This window comes from Zea mays, chromosome 10 (genome assembly GCF_902167145.1).
Source record: "Zea mays cultivar B73 chromosome 10, Zm-B73-REFERENCE-NAM-5.0, whole genome shotgun sequence".
NCBI classification, from domain to species: Eukaryota; Viridiplantae; Streptophyta; class Magnoliopsida; order Poales; family Poaceae; genus Zea; species Zea mays.
Window position 1 is genome coordinate 94,875,573 of NC_050105.1, and position 12,863 is coordinate 94,888,435.

General features: G+C 39.4%; 1 protein-coding gene across 1 annotated transcript; it reads right to left on the minus strand.

Moving 5' to 3' along the window:
* Window positions 1-6,624: 6,624 nt before the first annotated feature.
* LOC103641409 (4-hydroxy-7-methoxy-3-oxo-3,4-dihydro-2H-1,4-benzoxazin-2-yl glucoside beta-D-glucosidase 1, chloroplastic-like) lies at window positions 6,625-12,413 on the minus strand. The gene is made up of 12 exons (XM_008664761.3): window positions 12,034-12,413; window positions 11,844-11,913; window positions 11,417-11,475; window positions 9,802-9,877; window positions 9,128-9,205; window positions 8,924-9,011; window positions 8,170-8,458; window positions 7,756-8,092; window positions 7,605-7,639; window positions 7,270-7,369; window positions 7,044-7,137; window positions 6,625-6,958 (listed from the first exon to the last, which is right to left on the minus strand). Exons 1-12 carry the CDS (start codon window positions 12,292-12,294, stop codon window positions 6,781-6,783), a joined length of 1,665 nt encoding a protein of 554 aa, XP_008662983.1. The 5' UTR covers window positions 12,295-12,413; the 3' UTR covers window positions 6,625-6,780.
* Window positions 12,414-12,863: the final 450 nt, after the last annotated feature.

Consider the following 12,863-nt stretch of genomic DNA (forward strand, 5'->3'; position numbering starts at 1 on the left):
ACTCTCAACTTCCTCGCTTGGTGACGGCATTCTCTCATCGGGGTCACAGAAACGGCCACATTGGATGAGCCAGGAAAAGAAAGGACTCGGTATATATATACAGCCAGCGGTGATAGAACTTGGGCTGAGTCTGCGATCTTCGCCGGTGGTTACGGAAGCCTTGGCCTGATTGTAACGAGCTCTGAGAGAAAGCTTCTAGTTCTACAGGCCCACATGGTTAGCGGATGTGGATATACTGGGCACGGGTCCATGGCTGAGATGATGCGCGTTGGGCTCTGCGGTCAGTTGGATAGAGTCCGTGTCGTACTTCAGGGTGGAGTTCTGGTTGAGGAAGATATACCGAGCAATGGGGCCCACATGTCAGCAGCACAGTGAAAGTCCCTACTGTCAGCACGCGATAATGGCACAAGTGGTCCCGTTGTAGGCAGGATAGCCCCACACATAAGCGAGAATGACTTGCGGCTGGTGGATGGATTAGTTTATTGGGTGAAATCAGCAATGATGTTGTGCTGCTGTAGGCATCGGCTGGAAATAAAAAAAACAAGGAAATGGGCTAGAAAGGAGAATGACCCTATCCGATTTCTTTTGTTACCCATTTTTCCTATTTCTTTTCACATTTTTTTATCTTTCTCTATTTCTATTTTTCTTTGTCTTTCCAAGGTTTCAAATTCGATTCCAATTAAATTCTAGTTTTGATTCACAAACTCAAATGTAACAAGCAAAAAAAATCCTGGCATGAGAGACGCACATTTGTTTTATATTTATTTAATTATTACTTGCTCTAATCGAGCCCATAAATGTGAGTATGCATGAAATAAAAACAAAGTCTCATAAAACCATATAACTTATAGACCTCTTTTATTTCCCTAAATTTTGGGTACTACAATTACAGAGGAGTACCACAAAATTTATCTCATGAATTTTAGTGCTCTAAAACACAAGTTATGAATTTCCAATGGTTTTCTACGTGTTAAACCGAAAGAAAGAAAAGGAATGGAAAAGCCACATTGCATGTCAGCCCTTGAGTTTTAACCAAAAACAGATCCTTGCTTTTAGGTCCTCAAACACTAATCCCTTGAGTCTATGACACATTTTAGAAAACCCCTTCCCCTTTCCTCTATTCAAATCCGATGTCCTTCCTTTGATATTACGGATAGAGAGGGAGAGAGCGATGGCGCATGGCTCGGGGCTCACCGGCGGCAGAGTAAAGTTGTGCAAGGTCGCGAAGAGGCACGGTGATCGACGATGAGCTTGACGGCGTCCTTGGTTCAATTGGATGTGGATGGGGGGTGCTCTATCCACACGCGCCGGTGTGAACCGAAGCACGACGAACATCAACAGCGATGCTCCAGCATCCTTTGGGCTTGGGCAAAGGCTCCAGGACATCGACACGTGACGAAAAATATGGTGTGGGGCTCAGCTCAGACGGAGGAGTATGGAGGAGGTGTGGTCACACGAGCTATCCGCCGACATCCATGGCAGCATGACATCAGAGTGGGAGAAGACAAGGAGGGCGTCGGCGAGTGAGGAGGCACAAGGCGAGAGCAATGGAGTGGGCGAGGGAAATGGAGCAGGCACGATAGTAGCTTGCCCACACATGGGGACAAGGAACAACACGCGTAGGGCTTGGCCACCACGTGTCTCGGTGAGCGACAGTTGGCTAACGTGATCTACCAAGCTCGCAGGCGTGAAAACGACAAGAAAATGGGTTCCTCAAGCATCAATCAATGTAGACAAATTGTTCTCCACTCTACCGACTACAAATTTGCTATAGTGTTTAAGGTGATTGAGTGTGAGTTTACAAGTTAATGACTTCCAAATATCGATTTGTCAGAGCTACGAAAAATCAGTGTAAACCTAGGCCAAACCTTGTCAAACAATCTCAAACACTTGTCAATTTTTAACACGACGTGTCTTGATTAATTATCTACAACTTTTATATTTGGAGCTAATCGATTTGATGCTTATTTCTTAATGAACATGTCTAGGTTTGAAGCTAGGTGAAGAAATTGACTTAGAATTTTTTTATTTTCTCTGATTTTACTTAGGCTACCACACTTGGTAGTTTAAGGTGTTTGTTAGCTACTCCTAGGCTTTAGTCCTGAATATCATCTCCACATCAAGCAAAACTCATACTAGATCATACATATTACACACAAGTTAAGCAAACTTTCATCACATGCAATCAAGAGTTGAAAAGCTACCTCAAACCAATTTAAATTACTTTAGGTTGGTTTAGCTACACACACAAGTACTTCTTAATGATATAAGATTCTAGAACATAAGTTTCTTGTATTTCAGGCACATTCACCATTCATATCAAAAGATAAGCCATTTATGCATTGGATTTATGTCATTTATGATTAATGATGCTCATGAGAATGTTTTCATTATGTAGATGAAATGTATAAGCATGCTTAACACCAGAGGTGTTACAATAATGTCCATCCCCTAGCCTTTGAAGGGCCATGGTTTCACAATAGGGTTCATTACTAATGCTGGTACCATCTATATCTTGCCAAACCTTTGACATGCATGACACCCTTTGTATTATTTGAAACAATGCTCAAGAATAGTAGACCAGTAGTATCCTCATCAATGACTTCATCTTTTTAACCGACTGATGAGTCCTACAGACTCCCTCGTGCACTACATGTAAGAGCCGATTTGCCTCGGTCGGCCCTAGGCACATGAGCGGTAGCCCCTCAAAGGTCATGTAGAACATGTTGTCTCCAGTCAGGACGTATTTCATGGCTTTGTAGCATATCCCCTTAGGTGCCCCCGAGCCAAATCTTTCAAGTAATTGTGATATCGACTCTCCAGTCTTCTGGTTCTAGCAAGCACACTTGGAGGTCAGCCTCATCTGAGCCTGCCTTATATCTCAAGGCCATTTCTGCAAGGTCATTGGCCTCGGTGTTCTAAGTCCTACGTATCTAGTGGAAATTTATATACATGAATCATGCCATCAGCTCATGGCATTCCATCCATACTGGGAGCAGTGATTCGCTCCACACCTATAATCCTTCATGAGCTAAGAAATCAACAACTTTGAGTCCCAAAAATTTCCACTGCTTCTGCATCAGCTTTGAGGAGCAACTCCATCCCCTTACACACAGCTTGGTACTCTACCATGATGTTGATGCAAGGGTCGGTTAATCTGATAGAGAAGGAATGAATATGTTACCCCCCCCCCCCCCCCCCCCCCCCCCCCCCCCCCGCCCCCGAGGTGACACGAGTAGAATTCCCATGCCACATCTGTCATCACAAGCCGATCCGTCGAAGAACATGGACCATGCATGCATAGAGTGAAGCCACGTCAGTGATAATCCTTTCTGTGATAAAATCAGCCAATGCCTATCCCTTAACTGCCTTCACGGGTTGAACAGATGTCGAACTCTGACAATGCAAACATCCATTTTCTGAGCCGGTCTTTTAACACAAGGGGCGACAACATGTGCTTGATGACACCCGACTTGTAGATGAAAATTGTTTCCACTGTCAGTAGGATGTGACGAAGCTTGGTGTAGGTGAAGAATAGGCAGATACATAGCATCTTAATGTCAAGGTATCTGGTCTCTGCATCTTGCATCCTTCTGCTGAGGTAGAAAACGACCTTCTCTGGGCCATCATGGACTTGGACCAGCACAGATGCGATGAAGGTGTTGCCCACCGATAGGTACGCGTAGAATGGTTCGTCCGGCCATGGTGGAACCAACACTAAAGGATTCGACAGGTATTCCTTAACTTCTTCAAATGCCCTCAACTACTCTGGCCCCCATTGGAACTTGCTGTCACTTTTGATCATCACTAAACCCACGAATGGTCAATTCATCCGGATAGGTTGTAAATAAAACTTCTAACAAAGTTGATCTTGCGGATGAGCTGCAGGAGCTCCTTCGTTGTGTTAGGCGGTGTCATGGTCCTTACTGCCTCTTAACTCTTTAGGTCATTCTCTATTCCTCGTTCATGAACCAGGAACCCGAGGAATTGATCGGTCATTACCCCGAAGGTGCCCTTCTCTGGGTTCATTTTGAGCCCGAATCTCCTAGTGCGTTCCAGGACTCGGCGCAAGTCTTCTAGGTGCCCCTAGTGGATGCAGACTTGACCATGACATCGTGAATGTAGATCTTCACTAGCTTGCCAATCAGATCATGGAAGATTAATTCATGGCACGTTGGTATGCAGCTATGTCTTTCTTTAACCCAAAGGTCATAACCACATATTCAAACAAACCCAATGAGTTGGGTACCCTGAATGCAGTCTTGTGCACATCTTCTAGGGCCCGGAAGAGCTAGTTGTGTACACTGGCACTGAGTAGGCTGGATGCTTGGACACTCACCAGTCCACCTTCAGTCGTGCGATGTTCCTTGGAGACAACCTCATCTCTTGGTCCACAAAAAGGTAGCTCATGGTCTCCCGCTCTAGTGGTAGGCTAAGTACCAGACTACCATTAATGGGGTAGTTGAGGCAAGATGGTTGCACCATCTTTTCCTAGAGCTTTACAACCTGCTCTCCTTGAGTACCCTTGTCTCCTATGACAACATCAACATTATATATCTCTCCATGAACCCTATCTAGCACTAGTGCACAAAGCATGTTGAGATCAATCTTCACTTTGTCTGTGAGCGTTGACTATTGAGGATGTTTTTCATCATGTCTCGATGCGCTAGCAGTTTGCCAACATGTTCACCAAGGAACGTCTCTCGTTGTTCTTAGATTTTTGGTGCAGTCTCGACATCTGTTGTGGCTAGAGTTTTCATTGTGAGAGGTACAATGTTAGACTCATGTTTGTGTGTGTATTTTGGGCCTAGAGCCTAGCTCATATTAGGGGTAACTTATATGTAATTCTATTCATATAGCCTATGAATACTGTGGTTTCCATTCCTCCAACAATCTTGATGATAACCCAATCACTAGAGCAAACACATGCGTAGAGATGAGTTGTATATATATAGGTCAGTCCTAGGGCTGCAAGGTCCCATGTTTAGTCAAGATCTAAGCACAAATAATATGAAAACACATGCCAGCACAAACAACAAATTAGTTGATCAAAAAGACATTGATAAGCCAGTGACCATCAATAAGCTTAGCTAGAGAAGATATATATATATAGTTCTATAGTTCACTAGTTTATATGGAAATAATGGCTAGAGAAGACGCAGTCCACCGTGCACTAACAGAATTTGGCTCTTTGCCGAATACCAAATATTTTACCGAGTGTTTTTTTCGGGCACTCGACAAAGAAGCTCTTTGTCGAGTGCCACATAAAAAACCCTCGGTAAAAGAAAACACTCGGCGAAGAAGCTCTTTGTCGAGTGTTTTATTTTTGACCCTCGGCAAAGAAGTCTTTGTCGAGTGTTTTTTGACACTCGGCAAAGAGCGAGTGTCAAAAATATAACATACGACAAAGAGCTCTTTGCCGAGTGCTTTTTTTTGAACACTAGGCTAAGACAATTTAAAAATCACATTTTAAAGCAGTAAATTAATTCAAATTTAAAAGTTTTCAACTACAAATTTTTATAACTCATCATGATGTACAATTTGTATTTTGAACATTTCTTCATATGATAAAATAAAAATAAATTTATTCATAAAACCTATATCTTTCTCGTAGTTTATAAAACTACGAGAGAGATGTATAAGATTTATGCATATTGTTAGAACCATCATGTGAAGTGAACAAATGATCAAACAAACAAAATAAAGTTTGTAGATCTTGATAAGTTATAGAATTTTGTAATTGGCAACTTTTTCATTTGAGGTCATCTTGTCAACGAAAACTACGTCTGAATTTAAAAAATTTAAAATTTGAATTTTGAAAATGATCTCGAAAGAAAAAACCACCAACATAAAAGTTATAGGTATTGAAGAGTTATGAAACTTTGTAGTTAACAATGTTTTGGTTTGAAATCGTCTTGTCATGCAAAACTATGTTTGAATTTTAAAATTTGAATTTTTCAAACTACCTCGGATGGAAAATCCACCAAAATAAAAGTTGTAGGTCTTGAAATGTAATGAAACTTTGTAATTGACAATTTTTTTGATTTGAAATCATCTTATCATTGAAAATTTCGTGTTAAGTTTTCAAATTTAAAATTTAGATTTTGTAAACGGCCTCGGATGTAGAAACTATCAAAATAGAACTTATAGATCTCAAAAAGTTATGCAACTTTATAGTTGGTCACATTTTCAAATGAATTCATTTAGTAGATTAAATAATCAAATTACTCTCGGTTTGTTATAGTGCATGAGGAATGAAAACGTAATATAGACATAATTAGTGTAGTAGTGTAGTGGTAGAGAAGGATATGCGCGAGAGAAAAATTGTGACTTTGAATCTCACCATTCACAAAATATGTAATTTGATTCAAAATAATAGTGAAAAATAATAGGGTGATGGGTATGGTAAAATAAGTAGTGGTTGGGAAGAGTTGTTCATATAATTTAAAAAATATTTTATTGTTTTTTTGGGTTTTTTTATTCTTAATTTGTCGAGTGTTTTTTTTTGCCGAGTGCTTTTCGACACTCAGCAAAGAACATGATTCCAATAGTGATGCATAAAGAGAAAAATGAGTCATCCGGTGAACACCAGTAAACGTGAGAAGTCTAGAGAATGCATGCAGCTATTGGAAACACACATTATTAATTCCCACAGGACGAAATATTAGAGCACTTCATTTATTTCATATATAATAAGGTACGGTAACCCTGGACTGGAACAATGCATATGGTGCTCTCCACTACCTCTCCTCTGGTAGTGAGTATACGTATGGGTGCACTTCATTTATCATTCGCAGCGATGAAGCTTTTGTACCACTTGGCTGACTGCTTCATGTAGCGCTTGCAGCCATCGTTGCGGTCCACATAGACGATGCCGTAAGGTTGGGTGTAGCCGCAGAACCATTCGAAGTTGTCCAGCAGAGACCAAAGGAAGTAGCCCTTCACATTTGCTCCCGACCTGCATGGGCCATGCATGCGCCACATGTAAACGATGACAATAATGTAGAAAAGTGAAAGAAATGAAGTTGCAGGTAGATTCATACTCCACTGAGTCCTGAAGAGCTGCCAAGTGGCTCTGGAGGTAATCTATTCTTTTCTGGTCATTCAAGTTATGGCCAAGGTCAACTTCAGCCATCCCTGTAAACAAAAAAACACAACAAATAAATCAGCATGTGTGACAAAGCTTAGACTCGATGCAACTGATTTCATTTTCATTATAGACCAGATGCATGCATGTGTACGTTAATTACTGGATCCGGCCGGTCTTACCGTTCTCAGTGATGTACATGGGTGGGTTTCCGTATTTCTCCTTCATGATCTTAAGGAGATCCTTTAGGCCTTGAGGATACAGGTAGATCCAATTCCCCATCTGCATGCAAATCGAAGCAATGGATATATCATTTTTCCCTAATTAATTAATTACCAATATATATGTACATACTACACGAACAAACTATAGATTTGTTCCGCCTTATTATTGTCAACACAAAACATTTGCGAACTTCCCTTTTTACATGTAAAAGTTTAACCATGCATGAGCACTTCACATTATCACTTTCAGCATAAAAACATTGTACACAAATTTGTACTAGTAAGGTGCGTACCGGAGGACCAATGGGCTCGCCATCAGGCCCTTTCGCTGGTGGACGGAAGAAGAAAAGCGCAATGTACAATTAGTATGTGAGAGAATGCCAAATTATTTTTCAACGGAGGAGTAAGAGGTTACATATATTAGTTCTCAACGCGCCAACTTACTTTCCTGACTGGCATATGCATCGTCAGTGTTGAGCCTTAGCGTGTTGTGTTGCGTGATATCGATGTGTTTGGAGAACCTTGAGGTGTAGTAGTTTAACCCCAGCATGTCATAGGAGCCCACTAGCTTCTCTCGCTCCTCGTTAGTGAAGAAGGGTAGTCGGTCCCTTACCAACGACCTCATGGAGAATGGATAGTCTCCACGGACAACCGGCTCCAAGAACCATCCTAGGTTGATGTCCCAGGACCTTTCTTCGGCCTGTTGATCAATAAACGCCGATTTTTCGAATGGCACACGGCCCATCACGTCAAATACAATCCCTATGCGTCCATTCTCACCCTGCAATTTATATATTAGAGTGTGCGCGCGCACGTATAGTGTATATATAATTGTGTACAATATCACTATATATCTACCTTGTAATCTATCTTGTAATGCTTGTTGTAAAGATCAACAACCTCGGCGTGGGCTCGGAGAAGGTTGTGGCCAACAATGTATGGCTCAGTGAGCGAGTTTCCAATTGGGTTAGCACAACTTGTGGATCCCGTTGGAGTGATTATCCCAGGGGAGCACCGCCCTGGGGCGCATTGTCCAGTTCCGTGCGAAAAGGTACAAAAAGTCTCGGGCTCATTAAAGGTAAACCAGTTCTTTACTTTGTCACCGAAGTTGTCAAAGCACACCTTGGCGAAGTCTGTATAGTCTTTTCTGAAAAAATTACAAAGCAGAAGGATGTGTTGTATGCTAGTTAATAGACACATAATGATAATTGATGCATGTTTCTATCTAATACTATATTTGTTCCAACATATAGTTCTTTTTAGTGCTCTTTTTTTCTGTCCACATTGAAATGAATGATAATGAATACATATGGACATACATACAAAACTACATGTATATATAGGTTAATTAATGATTACCTAATTAGTGTAAAATGAATTATATTTTCGGACCAAGAGAGTAATAATTGGTTTTGAAACATCAAGAAGTTAACCATAAACATTTATTATGTCCAAAATTAAATGTATATAACAACATTTTAGTTTATTATAACCAGAAATGTTGATAAACACAATAACCGGTATCATTTTGCTCGTGGAAGGACTCAGAGCAGCTACGTAGATTAAATAATGATACATGGAGCATAACAATTCAATTGTGTATAATACTTACACAATACTCTTATCTAAAAAACCGCCGTACTTGTCCATCAGTGCTTGAGGTGTGTCCCAGTGGAAAAGGGTTACAAACGGTTCTATTCCTGGGTTGCAATGAGCAAAAAAGTGATTTATATATGAAAACGTTTTCACACTAGATTATGATCTTGATCAATTAATTAAGCAGCTAAGCTAACTAGGAACAAATTTTGGTTTTTACCGTTCTCTAACAACAAATTGATGAGATTTTTGTAGTACTTGATGCCATCTGGATTAATACCCCCTTCGAGCGTCCCATCTGAAAGTCGTAAGCATACACTGGAATTAGGATAGTAAGACTATCTGTAGGCACTACTATTTTACCTTCTATTTTAAATTTCACTTTGTAAACAATATGTTTTATATGGCTATACACACGATCTACTAGATACAGCCTAACAACTCTGATTGGATGTATATATGCATCGTACAAATCATAGACAAACCGACCCACAATCATACTTTTTGTATAATTGTGGTGAACACAACCTTTTTGTATAATTGTGGTGAATAAAACTACCAAATGTCATAAAAAATAAATTTATAGTGGTACTTCATTATATACTCTACTACTATATACTATATGAAATTTCAAGTTCTGTTCATTCTATATTAAGAGTTATTAAAATAGAAAATTCTATCACTGTTTAATTATTCTTTGTGATAAAATTTTCTGTTTTATATTTTTGATATGCGATGAATTTAAAACTTGAAATTTGATATAATGTAGTAGAACTGTAAAAGTAAATTTCTTTGACAGTTTTTATAACTTTGGTTAGTTTAATTGCACGATAGGTTGATTGCACAACAGTTTGACCATAGAAAACATATTTGATTATTTTATTCTATTCTTACTCGGCAGTATTCTGGACCAAGAGATGGAGAACCTATAGGCGTCCATCCCTATTTCCTTCAGCAATCTGACATCCTCCTGCAAGTCATAATGATGATAACAGATATATTTAGATATTGTTTAGTTTATAGAATGCAACGTAAATGACAAAGGTAATAATTCACAATCGAGTACGAGCGGTAACAAGTTTGAATAGGTCGTATCAATTCCTAGTGTAGTATCTTATTACAGTTAGATTTAAATAAACATGGTTTAACATTATCAGTTACTCATCATGTTATAAATATGTAAACCAAACAGGACCTTAGTTAGAAGCAACATTTACATTAACATTTTGCATCCAAAAAACTGCTGAATAATACAAAATATATCATTTCATAATCATACTTAATGCATGTTTAACAAAGTTAGCTAGCTGCAAAATAAAAAACTTTATGTCAGCTGGTTACCTAAAAGTTGACCTTATTTTAAATCTATATCTATACTATACTTAAAGCACCAGTTTCAACGGCCGTCCCGCGTCATTTTTTATAAATAACCCCTTACAACTATTTCAAATTAATCCGCTCCACGCCTATAGATGGCCAAACGGCGACCCAGTATGGGCCAGACACACGCAGGCTTAAATCAGCGTAAAACATTAAAAACGATGCAAGAGGTGGGATTCAAACCCATGCCCTGATGGAAAAAGGACGGGAGACGCTGAATGAAGCTGTCTAACCAATAGAACATCATGCTCAGTTATTTTTAATATTGAATACAAATTGTATATATGTATATACATTTTTTGTAAAATAAAAAATATATAATCGTGTCGGGTCAGGCCAGCACTACGGGCCGAGGCTACAGCCCAAGCACGGTACAATGTTCTTGGCTCTTGTAAGTATTAAGTCGTTTCTGAGACCACATTGGCGCAATGGACTACATGGTGTTTAAGGTTGCTGAATTGGATGGAGCAACAATGATTTGTCACACTAACCGTAAAATGAAAGATTATTTGTTGGTTTTAAACGTTAGTAATTGCTACGAAAAAGCATAATTTATATGGAGTGCATCCAGTTTTTATTGATGTCTGACTTTAGCAATCACTCCATATTTTGATCTATCTTTTTTTTTAAGTTTGACTTCATGTGATTTATTTTAGAAACTTGAGCTCACAAACTTTCTCTTATTTGGTTCAGTCAATCGTTGTGAACTCTCTTTAATCGCTCACTTTATTGGCTGTGTTGTAACAAGACATATTGTATGGAGTAAACAATAACATCATTTAGCTAAATCAAAAAAATATTATACAGAGAGCGGAGACAATCAATAAAAAATCTTGAATTTTTTTGATAGATAGTTTACGTGGGTATTGTTGTACGCCGTCGCAACGCACGGGCAACCGACTAGTGTATATAAATGAATCACTTCCGTTTTTTCCCAACGGAGATCCCAAATTTTAGCCTAGCGGCCTAAGCAGGACTAGAAAACATTTTCTGCGCAAGAGGAAACAATTCATGTCCCCACAAATATTGATTCGAATATATACTTGTGACCCCGCGCCCTGAATTTTGCAGTTTTCTAATAAATTAACATAAATTTAAAACTTCCGTAAAAAAATTGTACATTACTTACAGGGTACATATGGTACGAATCTGCTGCAACATCCCCATTGCTCTTGTCTAATATCCACTCTATTGATATGCAACATAAAAAGAAAAGAAATAAGAAGAGGTGGCGGTTACACGGAAAACTGCATCTTATAAATACGGGTGCTTAAATACATTAAAGATAATAGTTAGTTGATTAAAAATTGCTAGTACAATTTACTAGCTAACATGGTACATTTGGTACGAATTTACTAATTTAGTGGATTCAAACACCTCCATAGCTTGTTATATATATAAAAAAGGCTGCGTCGTTGCTATATAAACGAGCATTTTTTCTTGAGTGGTAACTGGTAACTGCATCTTATTGCTAGCTGTCACATATATATACAGCTAGCTTGCGTGTTTATCATAAACCAAATAAAAAAGGGTTAATGGGAGTATATGTGCATTACCTGGAAAATTGTGGCAGAAGTAATCCCATGAGCTTGGCCCCTTTCCATCTTCATTCCATCCACCTTCAATCTACAAAGATATATATATAGTGAATTTGAAAACAAATAATTAAAATATAATGCTAGCTCACACATCTGTTAAGACTAGTTTCCTTTCAAATAACAAAGACGTGAAAACAATAATATATACTTGGTATGCTGAAGTGGAGGCACCAAAGATGAAGTCAGGGGGGAACATGCTTCTTTGAGGGACATCCCCGGCTGCGCTCAGCACTTGGCTTCCATTATTCTGACCGCTTACCCTTTCGGCTCGTGGCCTGAAGCTAAGATTACACCTTGGCTTACTGTTTTGTGGTGAGCAAGATAGGTGGTGCCGTGAGAAACTCTCATGATTTGGTCCTGGATGGCCAGCGTGGTTCATGGCCATGGCAGTAGCGAGAAGTGGAGCCATATTTTCTTCTTGCTGGCAAGCTAAAGCTGCTTAAGCACTGAGTAGACCAGGTGGAGCAGACGCGTCTATTTATAGACGAAGACGAGCGAGGGTTGCCAAATAGTTTTGGGTACTATCCTGCTGGTGGTGGTGTTCTTATGATGTATATACATCGCCAATGTGGCTTCCTGGAACAAAAGCAAACCGTTTGCAGAAAATGTTATTCGTCTCTAAAAATGCACCCTATTTTCCATATAGCTAACTTAAAGCGACAACATGTTAAATTTATACTTGCAAACAGCCTTCTTAAGCACCTCTCACCCGACCTTTGTCAAGAGGGTTTCGTCGCCCGAACCCCGACCCTGACCCGGATATCTCCGTCTTGAGCTCCTTCTTGTCTGATCCCGAGGATAAAACCATCTACAACAGTCTATCCATAGTTTACCTAAAAACACTATTTTTTTGCATTGATCTACACTGTAGATTGCACTGTTTGCAGATTGAAGTTTGAATATTGGTATAGTTTAAGGCCCGGAAACTTTGTCCAACCACCCTCTCGTGGGCCACTTAATTTTTGCAAGCTAAAGCTT